The sequence below is a fragment of the Columba livia genome, chromosome 15 (assembly GCF_036013475.1).
Source record: "Columba livia isolate bColLiv1 breed racing homer chromosome 15, bColLiv1.pat.W.v2, whole genome shotgun sequence".
NCBI lineage: Eukaryota > Metazoa > Chordata > Aves > Columbiformes > Columbidae > Columba > Columba livia.
Window position 1 is genome coordinate 8444630 of NC_088616.1, and position 22764 is coordinate 8467393.

At 54.3% G+C, this 22764-nt stretch overlaps 1 protein-coding gene across 18 annotated transcripts in view; it reads left to right on the forward strand.

Moving 5' to 3' along the window:
- The window catches only part of CAPN15 (calpain 15), a 64393-nt gene that overhangs the window by 39637 nt on the left and 1992 nt on the right, over positions 1–22764 (forward strand). For 17 of the 18 annotated variants that reach the window (XM_065030984.1, XM_065030992.1, XM_065030982.1 and 14 more), the window contains 10 exons: positions 9490–10987; positions 14837–15045; positions 15284–15467; positions 18155–18378; positions 19817–19942; positions 20642–20794; positions 21096–21257; positions 21561–21790; positions 21999–22159; positions 22451–22629. In XM_065030984.1, coding sequence (XP_064887056.1) covers positions 9490–10987; positions 14837–15045; positions 15284–15467; positions 18155–18378; positions 19817–19942; positions 20642–20794; positions 21096–21257; positions 21561–21790; positions 21999–22159; positions 22451–22629 — 3126 coding nt within the window. Of the gene's footprint in view, positions 1–9489; positions 10988–14836; positions 15046–15283; positions 15468–18154; positions 18379–19816; positions 19943–20641; positions 20795–21095; positions 21258–21560; positions 21791–21998; positions 22160–22450; positions 22637–22764 lie in introns of all 18 variants that reach the window. The other variant, XM_065030993.1, reaches the window with a different exon arrangement.

Genomic DNA, 22764 nt, shown 5'->3' on the forward strand with positions numbered 1-22764 from the left:
CGACCTTGAGCCAAATCAGTGTATTCAGACTTTATTGTACCCGTTTAAGCATATACATAGTACAGTGCTGGTCTGATACAAATTTCCATCACCTAGTATAATACTTAGGTGCAATTTGACCTCAATATTGTTTGCTCTTAGTTTCCCCAGATACCCACAAGTGAGGTACAGAAAAGGTAAATAAAGTAGTTGAGTCCAGGTATGATGGCAGCAGTAGCACTGTGCTAAATTGGTTTTGTTGAAGTGGACTGTGATTGCAACTGCACAGATTTATCATGCTTGCATGCAGGGAAGCAAGATGAGGTTATTAATTATAACAACAGACTGGAATTGATCTTAATGAGAAAGGGTGTAGCTTGAGAGGAGCTGGGGCTGTGCTGGTGGCTGTCCCCAGGGCTGGGGCTCCAGAGAGACCTTCCCAGGCTGTTCTTCTGCCAGCTTTACTGCAGCAAAGCCTGTCCTGTGATGATCTGGCATGGCTGAGTGCCAGTGTAGCACATTCCCCATGCCTCCATCCCGAGTTTTGAAGAGGTCATGTTGTCATTGAGCATCTTGTCTGGGCCCTGTGTCCCAATAGTCTTGGGTAGGTGCAGGAGGTTCTTCTTTAGGGTGAGACACCTGGTCCCTCATCAAAGGCTGGTGAACCCAGAGCTTGCAAAAGCTCCTGACGTTTGAGCAAAGCTAGAGCTTGGACTTTGCTAGCCTCCTTGAAATACTTGGTCTGCCTCTTCCTTTCGTATCCCCAGGGGTTTTTCTTGTTGCCCTGGCAGAGATTTGGGTAACCCATTCATTAGCAAAAGAACCTTTGAGGATGGCCTTGTCTCAGCATGCCTGTGCTGCACAGTGCTCTGCCAGCCAAACTGGTTTTCCTCTGAAAATTGGTATCTTACAACACTGAAGCAATTAAGGTATATTAAAGGCTAATGATACATGGCCTGTTTTTCTCACAAGACAAGCCTTCCAGACTCTGATTCTGCTTTAATGATCTTATATGAAGAATGATAAAAGTCTCTTGTCTTCAGTCCATCAGTTTAGGATAACGCTGCCTGTATATCCTTAGCCCTGGAGGAAAGCTAGCGGAGGCATGCTGCTTCCAGACGTGTGTCGCTTTGCATTCTTGCAGTGGCATCAGGTCTGCAACTCCCCTGACCATGTATTCAGGTGGGCAGATGCCTTTGAAGACTCTGCTCCTTCTCTCCTTTTCCCTGGCCAAATCCAGCCAGAGATTTCACTCTCAAAGAGGATTCTCCAAGTGATGATCATCTCCTCAACTTCCTTCATCAAAGCCAGGTTTTGGGGCATGTTACAGGAGCTCGCAGGATGCTCCAGTCCCAGCTGTGCCTCTGCCCTCCTCCTGTTTCCCACCGCACTCTTGACAGGTTCCGTGGCCGGTGAAGGGTAGAGGAGCATGTTCTCTGTTAACTTGCATCCTTTGCAAGCAGCTGTGCTTGCAGAGCCTTACCTTGGAAGTCCTTTCTTTTCTGTCCTACAGCAAAATGTCCCCTCTCACCCTTAACATCTGTCTTTTCTGAGATAGGCAAGCCCTGTTTTCTGGGAGGTGATGGCAAAGAAAATTGCAGGGAAAGCTGCAGTTTGAGAGCATGTTCTGTGGTTTTGTTGGCTGCCAGAAGATATACTGCTGAATTGATTCTGTACATCTGAGGCCAGTGTTTGGTTTTTGTTTTTTGTTTGGTTGGTTGTTTTTTTTAAACTCAGACTTCTCATTAGCAGAGTTCAGTTTTCCCCTGAGAACTTCTCATTAAAACTCGCAGCCTCTTTTCTCGCTGGCCAGTGGAGCACATCTGAGCTGGCAGAGCTGTGTCTGGTGTGGGAAAAGTACAAGCTAAATAGAAACTGTGCAAGAACCCTCTAGAGGTTTGGTGCAATGGGAATAAGAAACTCCCAGACACTGGAGTGTGTCATCAGCTTGGAAAACCCCTAGTGTCTACCTGAGTCTCTTGGCACCTTCTGGGGAGGGTTATGTGGTGTTGCTGGATCTTTAATGGCCCCTTTCACCATCAAGTGCTCACCCTTGCCTGGTCTCCTGCTGCAGAATTAGCCTTTTATTTTCTCCCTTGATTAGTGATTTTCCTCTGCCACCATTGCTTTAGTAAATAGGACAAATCGACTTGTCCTGCTTTAATTCATTGCAAGTTATTACCAGTGGAAACTGCTATTTTCTGCATACATGTAGTTGTCCGGCCACCGTGAATGGTCAGGAGCACTGAGACTGTGCTGCGGCTGGGAGGAGGTAACCTGCAGAAAGAAGGGGTGTCCTGGCCAGAGGAGAGTTTGCCATGGAAGTGGGATGGGCTGTTTCCCTCAACTGTTCTTCCTTCCCCTATCTGAGCTGTGTTTCTGGGAACTAGTTGACAATCTGTCCTGGATTGACTCTAAAGAGTGAGAGCAGATATAAATATATGATAAAGCTCTAGAGCACTGAAAAATTAGTGTTTCAGGATCGAGAAGTTTTCATCAACTGCTTCAACAAAAGCAGGAATTTGTGTAGTTGTAGCTGTTGTGGTTCCCTTCCATCAGACTGAAAGAGCAAGGAGAATGGTGCAGCCAGTGGCCTCAGCTCCAGTCTTGGCTGAAGGAGCTGTTGGGATGAGACACCTGATTAATTTGCCTCCTCACTGTGGAGGATATGAGCTGCCAGCCCCGTTCTGCAGGCTTGCTCAGACCCATATACTACCAAACATTTCCCTGGTGCTGTGCAAGGGGAGCAGGAGTGCAAGCCAGTGAGGTGTAGTGAGACTGCAGCTTGAACTCCTAAATGTACGTCCAGTTTGGGGCTTCGCGGTACAGCAAAGACCTCAGCAAACCGGAGCAAGTTCAGTGGAGGGGCACTAAGATAGTCAGGGTGCTGGAGCACATGCCCTGCAAGGAGAACATGAGGGAGCTGAGCTTGTTCAGACTGGAGAAGAGAAGGCTTTGGAGGTCCACGAGTACCTCCAGGGACATCATCCAAGAGACAAAGCCGAGCTCTTCGCAGCAGTACTTGGTGTGAGGACCCAGAACAACAGGCGCAGCATGAAACAGGAGAGGATCAGACTGGGTATAGGGAAAAGCATTTTGCCTCAAGGAGAGGCAGTTAGTAGAGTTTGCTGCCCAACGGGGTTGTGTAGTCTCCATGCTTGGAGGGTTTCAAGACCAGACTGTACAAACCTGAACAACCTGCTGTGATCTCTTAAGAGATGCAGCGTGGAGCAGGAGTTTGGACTGGAGACCCGCGAGGTCTCTTCTGACCTGGGTTATCCTGGGATCCTCCATGCTCTCTGGCAGTGGGGTGCTGCTTTTGCTCACAGGTGGAGAGGTCCAGCCAGGACCCCTGTTTCGGGGCACATTGGTACCACTGCAGTGGCCTGTCTGGCACTGCCCCACGTGGTTGCTCTGCTATGAGCCTCCGAGACAGCACGAGTGAGCGTAGGGAAGGTTCTCGTTGCTATCTCAGCCCATGCCCAGTAGAACTGTGCTGGTGTGAAGTAGAAGGAGAGAGCAAAGGGACAGGTCCCTTCTGGTGCTTTATTTTTGCCTGCGCCTCTCTGAAGCGGTGGGTGAAGGTCACTGGTACTGAAGCTTGTGTTATTTTTTTTGTCTCACTTTGGTGGAGTGGGAGAGGTGGGATTTGGAAATACTGATGCAACCTGTCCTGGTTGTATGATGACAGATCACAGAGCTGCTGACGGTTCTGTAGCCTTCAGGGTTTAGAAGTGTGAATCAGAGACTGTTTTTCTCCTATAGAAATTCATAAAAAGTGGAAAGTCCCTGTTCATAGTGTTTCTGTGTTGCTCTGCCAGTATATCTGCTGCAACCTTCCCCTGGTCCAGCCTACCAGCCCTTGCCTGGCTCTGCAAGAGTGAGTCAGCTCAGCCAACAGCATCTCCTTGCCCGGGCTTCATGACGTGCGGGCCATGATCCCAACCCACGTTCCCTGCTGATGGTTCAGCTGCCAGAGCAATGCTGCCTGGGTCCTGACCTCCGCACCCCTGTCTTGCCCAGGCACGGGTGTCTCCTGCTCCGGCTGCCTCTGCAGATGTGGTAGGTCTGTGCAGGAGATGCTCAGCAGTCTTCTGGGACAGAGCGTGCTGTGCTGCTGCAAGGAGTTAAATAGAAAACAGCTGGATGGGGAGGGGGCAAATTGATTCACAGCTCACAGACAACTGAGGTAGGATTTTGTTCGGATTTCTTCTGTGATTTTTCTTTTTCTTCCACAAAGTTCTAGTGCTTTTTCTTGTATTTGTCAAACAAGAGGATTTTGTTACAATGTGTTCTGTTTCAGAGAACTCAGGGTTTGTGTGTTGCTGACTAGAACTATTGATTTTTATTTATTTACTTATTTATTTAATTTTATTTACTGCAGCAGAGAACTGAAGCAGTAAGTTGTAAGGCTTTAGCCATTCTGGAGGAGTTTTATTTAAAGGAAACTGCCTGATTCTCTTGCTGTGTGCGATTCATACAAGCTCATATAATCCTGTCACCAGTGTGGGCTCTGCAGTGGAGCCCTGAGATCTTTTGCTTCAGTGCCCAGGTCACCTCAAGCCATTTGCTCCATCAGCCCAAGGTGCTTCTGTCCAGGACTGGTTGCCATCTCTTGCCCTGGAGCTCAGCTGCACATCATCCAGGCTTGGCCCACCACCAGCTCTCTGCCAGCAGGAGGTATGCCAGCTGCAGTTTTTTTGGGCACTTCCCAGTCTCGCACCCTGCCCTGTTCCTTCGTGTCCTGCCATGCTTTGGTGAGAATCCAGAGGAGCCTCTGGTCCCAGATGACACCCAAAGGTAGTGGAGACCCCTGGCTTGGTCCATGTCTAAGAGCCAGGGCTCTGTATCAACAGGACACACAGGCTCAGCAGGGACTCCTAAACTCATCACTCAGCAGAGCGCTAGGAGGGAGACATTGCTGTCCCAAGGTGGGTTTGGAAGGTGACCAGCTGGTGCCTTCTTAACCCCTTCCCTGTCTTGTCCTGACAATTCTGGCCTGCTGCAGTTAGAGGAAAGTGAGAGGGAATCAAAGGGCCATGCTATCCCTGCAGTGGGTCTCCTGATTACAGCCTTCCCCTGCCACCTCTGTGCTCCCAGGAACGGTGTCCAGAGGGACACATCCTTTGGGCAGCTCTGCTGCTGGATCCTGCCTGCAAAGGCTGCCTGAGCATCCCAGCCAGCACCCCTCTCTAGAGGCTCTCACCTTGGTGGTGGCCATCTTTGGCTCCTAATAAGGCAGAGTAAGCAATGATGTTCCCTAGGACCTGATCAGCACACTGGAGGATGCCAACTTGGTTGAGTACCTTCTGTGTGGTTTTTTTTAACTATTATAATTACACTGATGTGACTGCCAAGGTAGGTGCAGTCCTGGCAACATGGTGGTGTCTGCTGCCAGCTGATGTCCACCCAGTCTTGGGTATAGATGCTGTGGTGGGGAGCATGGCCATGTGGGGCCAGCCCTGTCCCTGCTGCTGGAAGTGTGGGTGGTATGGCTGTTGCCCTTTACTTGTTGTGTGCACTCAACAAGAGCCTCTAGCAGATCCCTGCTGCCAGCCCGACGGGCTGCTGAGAGCTTGCGTCATCGTGCTGCCTGCAAAGTGTCCCCCTCCCAGGAAAAGCCCTTCTGTGGGTGGGTGACTATGCCAGGTGGCTGTGGAGCGGCTGGTTCTGAGAGGAGCTCCTCTCCTGCACAGACGCCCAGGAAGGTGGCAGGCAATGTTTATCTCAGTTGCATTTTCTGGGGTTGGAGAGCATGTGTGTTATCATACAGCAGATGGGCCTGGTGAATAGATGGTGGAGATAACTGTATTTCTTCATGCAGGCTTCTTGCCTGCCAGGAAAGGAGCCAGCCAGGCTTCGCAGGGAGAAGTACGGAGCTACGACAGGCTGTGGTTGGGTTTCTCCTTCAGCCAGTTGATTTTTGAGAGGTAGGTATTGGTGTGGGACAGAGGCTGCTGCTCCAACCCACCATGTGCTGGATGTGCATCGTTACAGTGTAAGGATGGACCGAGGGCCAGCGTTCAGTGCTGTCCTTCCAGCCTTGTGCCCTCTCTGATCTTTGGACCCTTCAATTAGGTCTGATGCTCCAGGCAGGGCCTTGAATTGTCCATGAGTCCTAGGCAGAAGTCTGGTGGGAGCAGTCTGCAGTCTGGTGCACTGCAAGTCGTCGAGGCTGTGGAACTGGTGGCTTGTGGGGAACAGCCCAAGATGCCCATCCCATGTCTTCTCCCATTCCTGCATGTCTCCCAGTAGCTTGCAGCGAAAGCTGGGTGGCTGCTGGGCACCATGACATGGTATAACTATTGTCCTGGGGAGAAGTGGGCAAGGAAGTCTCCTGCCAGAGCTGGTGGCCCTGCCACTGCAAGGGGAGCCACAGACCTTTGAGGGAACTGCTGATGGCCTTTCTGGAAGACTTTTTGGTTTTCCTGAGGGCTGTCTGGGGAGAAACTCAAGTAGGTGGAAACCCCAGAAATGTCAGGACGGTGTCCCTGGAACGGACAGTGTTGGGAGCCGACTATGGTGTGGGGAGAGGAGGGGACCGGGATGGGGACAGCAAGGCCAGGAAGCGATCACAGCTCTGCAGGGCCCATATCAGAGGCTGGCGGAGAGCACAAGCAGCGGCAGGGCAGAGCGAGGCAGTGTCCTGCCTTCCACCTCCCTTCACGCTGCCTGGAGCTTGGATCGCCTGCCCAGCCAAGTGAAATCGTGTTCCTTCACCCAGCCCGCAGCTCGTCGCTGGCACCCTATCAGGCAGGTCTGGTGATGCAGTGTGTCCCACTGTCCCCTCATGTGTTATTTCTGTCTTTTAGGTTATTCTGGGTTTTCCTTTCCCTGTGTTGGTATCGGAACAGACAAGGTGATTTCTTTTTGTGCTCCTGTGGTTGCAGGGCCAGGAGCATTTGCCTGCTGGGTAGGACGACAGGTGTGAGAGCAGTGTGTGCAATGGGAGGATCAGTGGCCGGAGGGTTCTGCTCTGTGGCGAGCAGCACGGCATCTGCATTTAGGGGTGGATTTCTTAGAGCCAGCATTCTCCCGCATGGTGCACGGTGGGTAACAGGATGGGACGCTGCAGGAGGATGGATGTGGATGGTGCAGGTTGCTGACAGCCTTTGCTTTGCCTTTTGCTGATGCCTGCGCTTTGATGAACCTCATCCAGTAAGACAAATGGATGTGACAGGATCACGGTGCCCTTCGTGGCCCCGTTTGTTTCTCAGCCGCTGCTGAAGCTGGGCACGCAGCTCCTTCCCTTTCTCTGTTTAAAGAATGATCCCCCTTTCAGACGGCGGTGGGCATGGTGCTGCCGACTGGGAGAGGACTGTGCAGTGGCTCACAGCCGTAGGACTTCAGGCAGAAAAATCAATGTTTATATTTCTCTCAGCTGGTAAAGATTTCGTAAATAACTCTAGTAAATAAATACCTTGTAAAGTTCAAACTATGAAGGCATGGCATATGAGCAAGAATGAATTTTCAAGTTCTCTCTTGCAATAAAATGGATTTCTTGTGTTTGGGCTTTATTTAGAGAAATGTTTGTTTTAAGAAGAGAGTTGAAGGTTGCATCTGATCTCCCTGTGAGAGGAGCTGCTCTTCCAATGGCTGTGGGGCATGGTCTGGAAGTGTGGTCCAACTGCTGCTGCTGGAGTATTCCCAGGACAGTTCCTTGTGTACCCAGCCAAACAGAGGGTCACTCTCTTCCCCAGGGTGGCTCTTGCTGCATCCTCTGTCCCCTCCAGCCCTGCTGCTGCAATGCAGTCTGCTCGCCTGCCCTGGGAAGCTGGTTGGACAGGTGCTGCTGCTTGGGCAGGTGCTGCTGCTCGGGATGCTGGAGACCAGTCAGGACCTGGTTCCCTCTGTGGACTGCATCGATGTCTCATAGCTGTCTGCGCCTGCCCTCTGTGGCATAAAACACCTTCCTTCCCTTCTTTGTGCCAGCCTGGGTTGTGGTTGAACCTGGTCCTTGAAGGTACACTAGAGAGGGAGACAGCGATCATCCCACTGGGGTGCAGCCCCCATGATTTAGGCTGCTGGTTCCTTGGTCTAGGATGGCCTGAATTTGCTGTTCCCGGGAAGAGCTGAGGGCATGGGATGGACTCAGAGGCTTCTCCTGCAGGGTTGGCCCCGTCTGGAGTCTTGGGCAAGCAGGGCAAGGTGGAAGAGTTGGAATGCGACCAGCTCATCTGGAGAGAAGCGCAGGTGACCTGGAGCTTGGGTTCAGGGTTGGGACTTTAGACTTGGCTGTGTTATCTGGGAGCAGGAGTGTGCAGAGGGAGGGCTCTAGGCTCGTGCTGCACATTTACCTGAAGAACTGTTTTGTCCTGGTGCAAAGGAGGAGGAAGCAGAAAGCTGTTTCAGCCCCACCTTTGCTTGGAGCTCCAGGAAATGATCCCGTGCAGGAGACAAAGGGCACCATGCAGGGCTGGGATTCCTTCTGCCATTTGTCAGTGTGTGTGCAAGCATGGCATTGCCTTCCTGAAAGCGCCAGGAGGGCTGCGGTGAGGGAGAGCTGCTCCCTGCAAGCCCAGATTTTGCTGTGGCCTGTGGAGCTGGTGCTGCGCTTCGCTTTCTGAAAATCGAACCCACCTAGAAAACGTTATTACGACTTTCTGCACTGGAAAGAGGTGGCTCTGGCATGCGCTGGTCCAGTTCTCTCGTCAGATATTCAGACATTCCCAGGCAACAGGGGAGGTTGAAACGGAGGGCTGGTGGTGGGCTTGGTGGCCTCTCTGCTTCCCAGGTAAGCTGGGCAGAAGCTGGAGCTGGGGCACAGTGCCCCCCCAAAGCTTGCTGATCAGAAATGCCTCTGCCAGAGGCTGGGGAGAGTCAGGAGCTGCTGCTGAGCTCGGAACCTGTCAGCGAGCTGTGCCGGCACCGGTTTGCCATGACCTGCCTGGGCTCCAGCATGGCTGGCCGGGCCAGGCTTCTGGCCCCAAAGCCTGTAGCCAGGTAAAAGCACCACTGTACACCACAACATGCTTTTCTTTGCTTGGTGGTGTCTGGTGTGGCATAACACAGTTATCCCCCTGTGGATAACTGGTGTGCCCCTGGTGGTGAGCCAAAAAGGAGAGGAGAAAGACAGGAACAGAAAGTGAAACAGAGGTGGGCTGGAGTGACACTGAAGGAGGAAAGAATCAACCCTGTGAACAGCAAGAAGGCAAAGCAGGGTGTCACCTCCAGGTGACAAGCTGCAGACATACAAAATTGTTGAGGTTTGGTGCAGAGGCGGCATGCTTGCTCACCAGGGTGTATCCCCACCATGAGAGCGGGGTCAGTGGGGTTGCAGGGGTGTTTCTTATGCCCTTCCTGAAGTGTTTTGGGTGGAAGCCAGTGTGTTGCCATGCACACAGAGAAATAGGTTCCTGGTACCAGAGGAAGAAGTGCCTGGAGAGAAATGACTGGATTACTGGTTGCTCTCTTCCTGGAAGCAAGGTCCTGACCATGCCAGCCCAGAAAATGTGAAACCCCCACGTCCCGGGGGGCCTTGGCCTTACGCTGTCTTCTGCTTTCTTCCAGCCACTCTCACTCTCCTGGCTCCATGGCTGCCGTCCGCGAGTGGTCCTGCACCCGCTGCACGTTTCTGAACCCTGTTGGCCAACGACAGTGCTCCATCTGCGAAGCCCCTCGGCAGAAACCTGACCTCAATCACATCCTGCGGCTCAGCGTGGAGGAACAGAAATGGGCTTGTGCCCGCTGCACCTTCAGGAACTTTCTGGGCAAGGAGACCTGTGAGGTATGTGGCTTCACCCCAGAGCCAGGGCCCAGCGGCTCCCCCTTGCCCGTCATCAACGGCATCTTGCCCAAGCCCGCCGTGCTTGTGGAGCCCAAGGGCACACCCAAGGAGGAGGCTGCCAAGGCAGAAAGCAGCAGTGAGGACTCAGAGGGGAAGAGCCCTGATGAAGCGGAGCTGGAGAGTGGCTGGGCTTGCCAGCGCTGTACGCTGCACAACACGCCAGTGGCCAATTCCTGCTCTGCCTGTGGTGGTCCGCGCAAGCTCTCCCTGCCCAAGATCCCACCAGAGGCGCTGGTCGTCCCTGAAGTCATCACCCCTGCTGGATTTCACATCACCCCCTCCACCCCACAGCCTGTAGTCTCTGCAGAGATCTCTGATGGTGACGCTGTGGCTACCCAGGGCCCAGTGGCTATGGAACAAGAGTCCCAGAAGATACCAGCCTTCAGTCCCTTCTCCCCGGGGCTCCAGAACAACCCCGTGCCCCGAAGCCGTCGTGAGGTGCCCCCCCAGTTGCAGATGCCGGGGCCTGAAGCCTCCCAGCCTGTGGCTCAGAGCACAGCAGGGCAGAAGGGCTCTCCGCAGGGCCAGGCCAGGCCGGCCCCGGCTGCTCGCTTCCAGGAGCTGCTCTCCAACAAGCGGCTGAGTGTACTGGAGGAGGAGATGGAAGTCAGTCCATCCCACTGGAAGTGCAGCTCCTGCTCCCTGCTTAACTCTGCCGGGGCTGGCAAATGCGAGGCTTGCAGCGCCCAGAAAGGCAGCGACACCATCAATGTAGTGGGAGACTCCGTGAGATTCACTCCCTGCAGCCCCTCCAGCCCTGACTTCACCACCTGGTCCTGTTCCAAGTGCACCCTCAAGAACCCTACCCTGGCTCAAAAGTGCAAAGCCTGTGGCTCCTCTAAACTGCATGGCTTCCAGGAGCATGGGACACAGGGCGAGCCGTCCTCCCGCTGCCCCGACTGCGGGGCTTCTGACAAGGGCAGCTGCTCCTCCTGCAGTGGCAAAGCCCCCTCTGCCCGCAAGGTCGCCCGCCTCTTCCCATCCCAGCTGCCCAGTGGCCAGGAGAGGCCAGGCCAGTGGGCTTGTCCTGCTTGCACCTTGCTGAACGAGCTGAAAGCCAAGCACTGCGTGGCCTGCCATACCCCGCAGCAGTACATGGCTCAGCGCAAGGGCCTCAAGCCCCTGAAGAGACGGGAGAGCATGCATGTGGAGAAGAGGCGGCAGACAGATGAGGGAGAGGCCAAAGCCCTTTGGGAAAACATCGTGACCTTCTGCCGGGAGGTGAGTGAACTGGTCTTGCTCCTGGCTTCACTTGGAGGGGGACCCCTTCTCGCCTCCCCTGTGGGTCTGGGGCATCACTTGGCACAGGCAAGCTACATTGTGTGTCCGGAGTCCTAGAGGAGACCTTCATCTGCGACAGCTGGATGCTGGTTGTTAACACTGAAATGTAATATTTTAAATAGGTGCCAAGTAATCTCTGGTGTCAAGGTGACCCATACAGTTCACTCCTGTTCTGAGGGTGAGGAAGTCTGAGTGTTAACGCTGAAACTTAGTGATATTTTGAATTGTTGGGAGACATCTGGGTTGAAGGGGATTCTTAGGTGGTCAGTACAGCTTCTTCCCTGTCCAAGGTTGGGGAAGGCTGGACAAGAGTGTGTCCAGGTTTGCTGGTGGCACCTGTGAGCAGCAGCTATGGTATGTGTGGGTGCAGGAAATCTGTGAAGAGGCTCAGCACCAGCAGGGATCCAGGCAGAGGACACTGCTGCCTCTGCCAGCAACCGCAAGTGCTTAAAAACTGTGAGCTGGGCCTTGGCTTTCTTGGTTTTGGTGTTTGTGAATGCACAGATATAGCTGCAAGTGGCTTGTCCCTGTTTTGGGAAGGGCGCCTGAGGTTTAGCTGTACATTGGCTCCTTGTGAAGGTCTCAGGAGCATGTGCTGTTGCCCTGCTCTCCCGCTGTGAATTGCCTGGCTCGATCTGTTGGGTTTCAGTCTCAAGCAGCACTGCGATGGCCTCATTTTTTTCCCTGAGTGGCATAAAATGCTCCTGTCGATGCTGCTCTTTCTCTGCCCTCCTTCTGGGCAAAGCCTCCAGCTCTTCTAGACCAGATGGAAAGGGAGTTGCAGTCCCACTTTGACGTAGAAACAAGGATTTTTCTGCCTGGGCCGAGGAGTGTGTCCATGCCTGTGCCTTTGCTGTGCAGACTGGGTACCACAGAGATGTTTGGCTTCAGAAGGAAACTGTTGAGAATGATCCTGTTTTGGGATTCTAGGGGTTTTTTAAGTGCTACATGTCCATCATAACAGATGTGGGTGTCTTTAAAGCAGAGAGACCCTGATTCAGATTATTCCCCCTCTTTTAAGTAAGTGAATAGCCTCTTCTATGGGCTGGGAAGGTCTGTTACATCCAGTGGATTCAGTCCTGAAGGATTAATTAAGAGAGATGGCCAAGTTGAATTAGCAGCTTGCTGCTGCTAAGCAGGGGAGTCAGCTTTGCCCCATCCAGCGCAGCTCTCGGTCGGAGCCTTGGCTGAGCCCGTCAGGAGCAGGCTGTTAGATCAGCATGGGCCATCTCCTGAAAATCCCCCTAAAACTAAACTGCTGCTCTGTTCTGACATTGTTTATGGTAAGTTAAGGGCTCTGTAGGTCCGAGGTGAGGACTGGCAGTGGTTGTGGAACAGTGCTGCTCCCGTGCTTGTGCTCGCTCTGCTCTCAGCGTACCTGCAGCCTCCCACCGATGCTTTGCTTTGGGCTGGCATGTCAGGCAGATTCCATGCTTCCTTCAGGCCGTGTTGTTGCATGGGTTGTTCAGTCTTCCTCTGGAGGAGACCATCAGGCTGGCCAAGTCCTCCTCCACCTGTTGTCCCCGTGCTCCAAATCACGTGGAGCAGCTCACCTTGCTGCACTGCTCCCTGCAGGGACTTCTGCGCAGGCTCCTTCCGTGGGTGCTCCCTCCTCCGCTGTTCCGGGGTGCCTTTTCCAACACTTCTCAGTGTGTTGCCCCCACTTTGAGCTTTACCCTTTCTCTTCTGTCTGGGAGGAGAGCAGATCTGACCTCTTCTACCAGCTGCCTCTGCACTGGGCATCTGCTTCCCTCTCTTGTGCTGTCCCCTCGCTTGCTTACCCTGCTGTTTCACACTTCTCGCCTCTGATTAACCATCCTTCCTCGTTTCTGAATAACATCAGCATGTTCTGCAGAGCTAGAAAGACAACCCAGAGCTCTTGCTGTCTGTGCCACTCTCGGCATCTGCCTGCAGAGCCTTTCCCTGTGCTGGGGGAGGCCCCATCTCTCTTTTTCTCCTCCACTCATCAGACAGTTCACTACCGGCAGTGAGGCCATTCGGGGCAAGGCAGCGGATTCCGCAGCCCCTGTGGTCCCGGGGAGGTGACGGCAGAGAACGTCACATCTCTGGTCTGGAATGGTTTGAAGGGGGTTGTTGACAGAACAGGAGGAGAGAAGGAGGTCTGATGCTCAGATTTATCCCTTTGCAGGAGAAATAAGCAGCACTCCTTGTCTGGCACCATCTGTGAGCAGGCTCATTGCTGCCCAGGCACGGGAAGAGTTACCTGCTCCTCTCCCCTCTGCTCTGATGCTGCCACTCTCATGCCTCTTTCCCTCCATCTCACAGGGATATTGGTAGTGACAACTTTGCCAAAGCATTTAGAAATCTGTGAAAGGAGACATGGTATAAAGGTAATTAGCTTGTTAGGCAGGCTTTTCTGATGCTGTCAGGGAGCTGCACTGCTCTGGCTCTCACATCACCTCTGTCATCGTGCTGGCAAAGTCCATGGGCTCGTGTACAGGCTCCCACCCACAGTCCTGCTGGGTGCCGTCCTGGCCCTGCTGAGACTATGGCTATGATACCAGGGAGGCTGAAGGCTTCTTCCACCTCTGCTGCTTGGAAAAGCACCACAGCAAATCCACAGGGGACTGAAAGTTTGTGATGCCCACAGGTTGTGTCTCAAGGACTGCTGCTTTGTTCTGTGCACTGCACGGCGGGTTCTTGGGGAGCCCTGCTGCACCCTGAGAGGCGAGCGTGTGGGGCCGGGATGTGGTGAGACATCCACAGACGCTTCCCTTGGAACAGCCAGCAAGCCCAAGGATGTGTCCTTTTTGGCCCGCATCAGTATTTGAACGGTGACATCTATTAGCTGAAAAACACCCTTTGCACAAGAGAAGCTGGAAGTGCTAATTGGGGCACCACATAGAAGATGTTTGTGTAGGATTGCAACAACAGAGTAAGGACAAGTACTAGTTTGGTGTGCATAAAAGCTGATTTAAATCAGAGATGACTTTTGCTGAAAGAATTTAATTTCATTTAATTACAAATATGAAAGAAAACCTGGTTCTTAGTTCACCCTGTGTGAGACTGTCTGAAGAAGCTGCCCTTCTCCACTTAGTGAAGTTCTGTGCTTCCATCCTGCCTTTGTGGCTAATGCTGACAGGATTATCTGTCCTTCAGTCCATGCTATTTTATTTAATATGCAGCAGCTATTGCAGGTGGGCTTGGACACGGGACACCCTCACTCTGTAAACGCTTGTTTGGCTTAATCCAATTGCGAAAGCTGCCCTGCCGTCCTCCACGGCTGTGCCTCGGGGATGGCGCAGGGCTGCCAAACCCAGCGTGTCCCCTCCGGAGCAGGAGCAGCTCAGTCCTGAGCACAGGGCTCGGGTTGAGGAGTGTTCGCTTGCCCGGTGGCTCCTCGCAGACTTGCTGCTCCCATGCTTTGCCACTTACAGAGGCAGCCAAGGTCCCCCACAGTCCAACTTTTAGCACCAGCACAAAGTGCGAGACAGTCTCTGCCCAGGGAGGTTCCTGTGAAACAGAAAAAGGCAGATTTGAGTCAGGAGTGTCAGGATCAGAGAGATGAGCTCGCTTGTGGCAGGGCTGGATGCTGGACCTGATGCTCAAAATGCTTCTGTGCCATTGCCAGCAGACACCCGGCCCCACACCTGCCCCTTGCGCAGCAGTGAAGGGGCTTCCCCAGGCCAGGCTGGAGGGCTGGAGGCTCCGCTCTCGCTCCTGATGTTCAGCAGGAGCTTCCCAGGCCACCTCCATCCCAGGAGGCTGCAGGGAGCCGTACACCGCACAGCTGCACACTGATGTTCTCCTTGCCTTTTGCTCTTGCAGAACAAAGTCAATTTTGTCGATGACAGTTTCCACCCTGGGCCCAAGTCGGTGGGATTCCCGGAAGGAGACAGCGTGCAGCAGAGGGTGAAACAGTGGCTGCGACCTCACGAAATCAACTGTAGCATCTTCAAAGACCGGTCGGTGAAGTGGTCGGTGTTTCGGACACCCCGGCCCTCGGATATTTTGCAGGGACTGCTGGGAAACTGCTGGTAAGGGGCAGTGAGCCAGCCCCACACCCTCCTGCCCCTTCCCCCTCCATCAGCCAGCCCCAGGTCAGACCCCTCAGCCCTGTTCACACCCTCAGGCTTTTACCCCATCCTCTGCCTCACCCCTTACTGAGTGGCTGCAGACTGCAGTCCCCTGCACTGCATGGCTGGGCAGCTGCCGGCTCCCTGCCCGTGCCCCACTGAGACTGTCCCTGATGAGAACGTCGCATCCTGCCGGCAGGTTCCTGAGTGCCCTGGCCGTGCTGGCTGAGCGGCCGGAGCTGGTGGAGAGGGTGATGATCACCAGGACGCTGTGCCCCGAGGGTGCCTACCAGGTGCGGCTCTGCAAGGACGGCACATGGACCACGGTGCTGGTGGACGACATGCTGCCATGCGATGAGTGCGGGTACCTCCTCTTCTCACAGGTCAGCGGCCCTGGGGGGCAGAGACATGTCAGCAGGGGATGGGCAGAGCTCTAGGGGCAGGGGGAGGCTCATCCCTGATTCATGTGAGGCCCCTACTCTGTACTGCATGGAGTGTTTGCAGCTCAGGACCCTGCTTTGCACTGCACCTTGAGGACAGCTGAACTCTTTGTGGCCATAATATTAAATGTATTTAGGCCCCTTTTGGCATTTGCGCGGCTGCAATGGTGAAGTTTCTTTTGCAGTTGCTTTCCGTCATTCCTCCCTGTACCACAGCTACCTCACTTGCAGGGAAAGCCATCCTTATTCTTCACAGCAAATGGAAAATGTTTTAATCCGTGTATTTTATGCTGTGAGGAGCTAAGGGAAAGCTGCTTCTTTCCACTGCGGGGAGGTCTGACAGCTTGGCTTTGCCATGGAGGGGCTGTGGGGAGTGACACAAATCATCCTGTTTCGAGCCAGTGCCTAGTTGCTCTGAACACACTCAGGTGGCATCTGCCAGGATTAACAAAGCTCCCTCAGCCACCTCGGGACGTCGCTGCGCGTTCTGCCCTGCCTGCCAGGCCCAGCGGCACTCGCTGGGATCTTGTCCATGAAGGAGACTGAGAACATCTTTATTGAAGCTCAGGCAGCAAAATCTGCCAAACAGACAAAGTGCTGCCATTAGGAGGAGACAGGGACCAGGGACTGCTGGGTTGGACTTTATTCTGCAAATCTCAGTCCTCTGTTTGAAAATACACACATCCCCAAACTGCTTCATGTCTGGATATCAGGACAGGACTCAGGCTGGGGAAACGAAGCCTGAAAATGAGTATTTGGGGAATTTTAATGTTGGTGCAGCTTGAGTGGGCTCAGTAGCCTGAGCCGACTGCAGCGTGGAGGTGGCCCAGCCCTGCGACAACTGCTAATTGAGTTGGATCTAATGAGCACCAGCCCTGGCAGGGTGGGCAGTGCCGGCTCGTGAGCTCCGCTCACCCCCAGCTCTGGGCAGAGGGGCAGGGTCTGGGCAGGGGCTCTGCGTTGTGCAGGTGCGGCACTGCCCAGCCTGGGCTGCCTGGCCCTTCCACAGCAGAGAAAGTGGGAGATCCACACATGGCCACTGAGTGGGGCAAAATGATCACCAGTGCTGCTGGAAGCTGGTCCTGTTAAGAAGAAACTTTGGAGAGGGGAAGAAGGAGGAGTCTGTGTCGACATTTAGCCTCACAGTAGACAGAGGATCCAACCAGACACATTATTTGAAGCATATGATTTGCCTGTTTGTTTGTTTGTTTGTTTGTTTTTTCCATCCATCCTTGCTCTCTTAAAATTTCAAGTCTGCTTTTTTAATTTTTTGAAGATTGAAGGTTTTCACATGGGCTGGGCTTGCCTTGCCTTTGTTTCCAGATGCATCTGAATCCTGATGAGATTTTTCTGCTAGGTTGTTTAGCTGTGAGCTGAATGTGGGGGCTAAAAAAGGAAAACCAGAGAGTTTTTAAAATAAAGGAAAATCAGACTCTTATCTGAGCTCCCTGGCTGTGGCTCAGGCAGAGATAAACATGGATTTTATTGAGTGAGGGACTCAAAAACCAGTGAAAAGCACTTGTAAGCTTTCTTTATCCATGGAAAAGAAATCTTCACTGCCCTCCTTTCCTCTCCTGGCTCTTGACTGCCACCTGTGAGTCGCACAGTCACACTGTACCAGCGCTTTTCCCTGCTGCCCTCCAAGCACTGGGTACTGAACCCGATTTGCTGGCGACATAGAGGCCAGCAAATGTCTCTGTGCCTTCTGTCCTCCTGCACCTTCCTCTCAGTGTCCTCACTGCAGGCAGGGGCTGGAGCAGAGGCATTTCCCCCCAGCCTCACTGCCCATGACAAGAGGTGAAGTGTGGCTGGTGATTGTGCCCTGCACACGCTGAGGACTTGCTGCGGTGGCTGGGATGCAGTGGTGCGGGCTGCACTGACGGGACCAATGGAGGCTTTGCGAACTTCTGGGTGCATTCACGCAGCTTCTGTGTTTCTTTCTGAATCCATATTCAGCCAAGCAATGCCAAGAGCAATAGCCTGGCACCAGAGCAAAGTGACTCCAGGCAGAATTCCACCCCCTGCAACAAAACTTGCCTCTTATTACATCTTGTCACTGTCCCCATGCTGGAGTAGAGGCGTTTGCCCGTCTGCCTAGAAGTTTTTGGAGTTTGTCCTTGAAACCACTTCTCTGTTCCATGGGTGAAATCTAATCGGTCCTACAGCTGTGTGTGCTCTAGGCAGCCTCCTCTACTGAAGGTGTGTTGGTTTTGATTTGCAATGGTGCGCGAGTGAAAGGCAGTTGTTCCAGATGTGCTTGATATCCTCTTCCATTAATAAACATTTTTAAATCCAGGTTAAAGCAGAAGAAAGAGTCAGCCTACAAGGTGGACACCCACCCCTCTTGGGCACCCCAAGGTGCGGCTATGTTGGCATCCGGATCTCTTGGGCATTTTCTCAAGGGAAATTAGGCTGTGCAAACAAAACACTGAACAGGCAGCTAACGAGTTCACTGTTGGCCTCATGTGGACAAGCTCCTGGGGGTCTGGCCTTGCTCCTGCCTCTCTCCCCCCTCGCAGCAGAAGGGCTGGGGCGGGTGAGCAGGGCTTTACCTTGTCTGTGTATGTTGCCTTTGCTTTTCCATCTCCTGCCTGGGGTGGCTTGTGACATGTTTCTTCCTCTTTCTGCAGGCCCAGAGGAAGCAGTTGTGGGTTGCCCTCATTGAGAAGGCGCTGGCCAAGCTTCATGGTTCGTACTTTGCCCTCCAGGCAGGGCGTGCTATTGAAGGCCTGGCTACACTAACGGGTGCCCCCTGCGAGAGCCTGATGCTGCAGGTCAGCTCCACTAACCCTCGCGAGGAGCCCATTGACACTGACCTCATCTGGGCCAAAATGCTGAGTTCTAAGGAGGCTGGGTAAGACAAGGCATGAGGGTGTCGTGGCAGGAGCATAGACACTCACAGAGGGGGATGAGGGGGGCTGCTCTCGTTTGTAGAGGCTCAGAGGAGCTAACACATTTCCTAGGGTGGAGACCCACCCTTGGCATTCATCTGGAGTATTGGCATAGCTCCCCCTCTAAGCTCTAAGAAATTATTTCTCCTTTGTTTAATTTTCATGAAATCCTGGTGAACTTCCCTGTGCACGTTCACTGCTGACAGGCGGGAGTTTTTCAGTGGCTGGCATTGAGCCCACTTGCTTTGCTTTGAAGTTTTTTCTATTCTTAAGTGCTTGACCCTGCATGTATCTCCTACCCATACGTGACATCTTTGCTGGCTGGGCATGACTATAGGCAGTCTGTAGGAGACATAGCAAAAGCAAAGACCTCTTGGTCATTGCTCCAGCAGGAGGAGCAGGAGGGTAGTTAGGTTCCTGGGCTCTGCACAGTGGAAATCACAGAATCATAGAGCAGTTTGGGTTGAAGGGACCTTTAGAGGTCATCCAATTCAACCCCTGCCATGAGCAGGGACATCTTCACCAGCTCAGGTTGCTCAGAGCCCCGTCCAGCCTGGCCTGGGATGTCTCTAGGGATGGGGCATCCACCACCTCTCTGGGCAACCTGGGCCAGGCTCTCACCACCCTCAGTGTAAAATATTTCTTCTTCATGTCTAACCTGAATCTCCCCTCTTTTAGTTTAAAACCATCACCTCTTGTTCTATCGCAACAGGCCTTGCTGAAAAGTCTGTCCCCATCTTTCTTATCAGCCCCTTTTAAGCACTGAAAGGTCTCAGTAAGGTCTTCCTGGAGCTTCTCTTCTCCAGGCTGAACACCCCAACTCTCAGCCTGTCCTCACAGGAGAGTGATTTTTTGTTATTTGTTTTTGGAGTGATTGTTGTTGGGATGGCTGAGCGCAGGGTTGCTCCTGCCAGCCTGCAGTACAGGGCTGCCTGGGGAGGCTGACAGGTCCCAGCATGCGGTGTCCCCCAAGCCTGGCCAGTGCAGTCCTCCCCCCTCGAGCAGCCTGTCCCCCTCCTTGCACAATGGGTCAGCTGCCTGCAAAGTGGCTTTCCCTGTCAGCCAACAGAGGCAGGCAGGACCCTGGGGCCTGACAGAAAATGGGTGGTGTTTGGGCAAAACTCTGTGTGCGGACAGATTTCCAGCCCTGCAGGTGAGGGCATTGCTCAGAGAAGCTCACCGTGGAGTGTGGGCTTGAGTGTGCATGGGAGTGGGTGGAGGGAGCTCTGGCTGGTGGGGCCGGGGCACTGCTCCGGGGAGGTTCACACTGCGGTTGCAGAGAGGGAATATCCAGGAGCCTCCTAGTGGGAAAACCTGTCCCATGTCTCGAGTGGTGGGGACAAGCTTTCTCCCCATGTCAGGCCTGGCAGGACACTGAGGGTTTTGCTGTTGCCCATGCAGGTTCCTCATGGGTGCATCCTGTGGTGGAGGCAACATGAAAGTGGACGATGTGGCCTATGAGAGCATGGGTCTGCGGCCTCGGCACGCCTATTCCATCCTGGACGTGCGGGATGTCCAAGGCTTCAGGTGGGTTCAAGGTGGAGGCTGGTGTGGTGCAGCAGACATTCCTGCCAACCCTGGGGACAGATAGTGTGTGCTGAACGATACCTTGGGAACAATTTGGTGTCCCATCCTCATGACCGGCAAGGGCTGTTTCTCCATCCCAGGGTGTCACATAAATGCTGTTGTCATATAAGCCATCCTTGCCTGGCATTGACTGTATCTAGTGTGCCCTACAGTGCTGAGTGGTTTGCCTGGGTCTCTCACAAGGTGCAAAATATTGAGTTCTTTCAACTCAGTGAGGCAGCCAGGGCATCCTTCTCACCTTTGGGGCATAGGCGGGCAGGAAGGGGTGCTGCCCCCATAGCCTGCGTGTTGTATGAAGCCCTATTTTCACCCATGTCACTTGTGGGCTTGTGCAGCTCTGGGCACACGCTCAGCAGCCCCTTCTGGCTGAGCCCCTTCCCTGCAGTGCCTGGCTGGAGGCTCTTTGGGCAGGGAAGGGCAGGTCCAGAGCTGCAGGACCTGGGCATCTGGGGCTGTGGTGGGGGTGGAAAATCAGGTCTGGGATGCTGTGAGGGCTCTGAAAGGCAAGGGCAGAAGTGATGTGGTGCTCTCTGCGTGGGGCTGGCTGGGTCTGCAGAGCTGAGAGAACATCTCAGAGGTGATCTTCTTTGTGCTTTCCTTCTTTCTGGGCCTCTGACACCATTTTTCCCCTTCCTCCAGGTTACTGCGTCTGCGAAACCCTTGGGGCCGCTTCTCCTGGAACGGCAGCTGGTCCGACGAGTGGCCACACTGGCCAGCTCCCTTGCGTCACGACCTGATGCCCCACGGCAGCAGCGAGGGCGTCTTCTGGATGGAGTACAGCGATTTCATTAAGTACGGCAGTGCCCAGGAGGCAGAGGCTGTGGTGTGGGCAGCCAGGCAGGGGACAGAAAATGAGACACTGGGCTCAGGACCTTGACAGTGTTAGGTTAATGGTTGGACTTGATGATCTTGAAGTTCTTTTCCAACGTAAACAATTCTGTGATTCTAAGACGGGGCAGGCAGGACCGGCCCTCCCCAGAGGGGTGTGGGTGACCTGCTGGTGGTGGCTGTGTGGGCTGCAGCGTGCTGGGGTGGGGGTAGAGCAGCAAACCTGCAGAGGACCCCTCCAGGGCTGAGCCTGGCTTCCCCACAGGTATTTCGACTCTGTGGATATCTGCAAGCTCCATTCTGACTGGCACGAGGTGCGTGTGCAGGGCATGTTCCCCAACAAGGCCAATGGGCCAGTGACGGTGACATCGCTGACGGTGTTGGAGCGTGCCGCCCTGGAGTTTGCCCTTTTCCAGGAGGGCAGCAGGTGAGCTGGGCAGCGCATGGGCTGCAGGCAGTGACCCAGACCCAGGAGAAATCCCAAACACATCGCCCTCAGCCCCATGCCATCCTATGGGGCCACAAAGCTCAGGGATGGGCCCCCATCACCAGTTCTCAGGGTCTGTTTGTGTTTTAGCCAAAACCCAAGCCCTGAACATGCACTGGTTCTTGGGGCTGGATACTTGGGGCAGGGGGACGACTCTGGATCTGCCGTCCTGCCTGTGGCCCCCACATGCTCTGCAGGGCAATGCTTGGGTGACGTGTGACCCTTCTCCCCCTCCCGGCGCAGGCGGTCAGACACAGTGGACAGCCACTTGCTGGATCTGTGCATCATGGTTTTCCGGGCCACATTCACCAGCGGGAACAAGCTGAGCCTGGGCCGGCTGATGGCTCACAGCAAACGAGCCGTCAAGAAGTTCGTCAACTGCGATGTCATGCTGGAGCCGGGCGAGTACGCTGTTGTGTGCTGTGCCTTCAACCACTGGAGTGCGGCCCTGGCAGGCCCCGCCACCACCCAGGGTAAGCAGCTGGGCTGCCCTCCCCACCGCGATGCTGGCGGAGAACTTGGGGGAGGTAGAGGTGGCAAAGCCCTTGATCTTTACTGTGGGGACCTTGCTGGGGGTGGAGGTTGCCTGCACATGCAGCAACCCAGCAGCACCCTGTTCCTGGGGTTTGTGGGCTTGGTGACAGTCTCACTGATCCCCCTTTTCTCCATGTGTCTCCACAGCATCCAGTCCCACCAGCAGCCGACCAGCCACTGATTATTCCAGCTATATCTTGGCCATCTACAGCTCCCGCCTGGTGATGGTAGAGCAGGTGGAGGCGCAGCCCACCACGCTGGCCGACGCCATCATCCTGCTGACCGAGAACAAGGGCGAGCGGCACGAGGTGGGTGTGAGTGGCATAGGGCAGGGGCTGGTCTCTCCATGGCTGGAGCAGGGATGGTGATGATGCTGCCAGCGGGAGCCTGGATGCTGCCTCTGCTGTGTCCTCAGTTTGGCAGGAGTCAGGCAGGGCTGTGCCAGCTCTGGCTGCCACCAAGTCCCCTCCTACCTCATGGATGCCCACCCCTTTTGCTCCCTGGGGCACCATGGGGTGTCCCAGCAAATGGCCAGCCTGTGCCTAGAGGTGGAAAATGCTGGTCCAGGGGCTGAAATTTGGACTTGCTGTTTGCCCCAGGGCCGCGAGGGAATGACCTGCTACTACTTGACGCATGGCTGGGCAGGACTCATCGTGGTGGTGGAAAACCGGCACCCCAAGTCCTACCTGCACGTCCAGTGTGACTGCACCGACAGCTTCAACGTTGTTTCCACGCGCGGCAGCCTCAAAACACAGGACAGCGTCCCCCCGCTGCACAGGTCTGGGGTAGGCAGGGGTGGGTTGGTGGGTGCTGCCTGGCCAGGGCAGGGCTGGCAGGAGGCTTGGAGCCTGGGGCTGGCTGGGATGTGTGGGCAGGGGGTTGACCCGCAGGATGGGGTGGCCAGGGCAGAGGC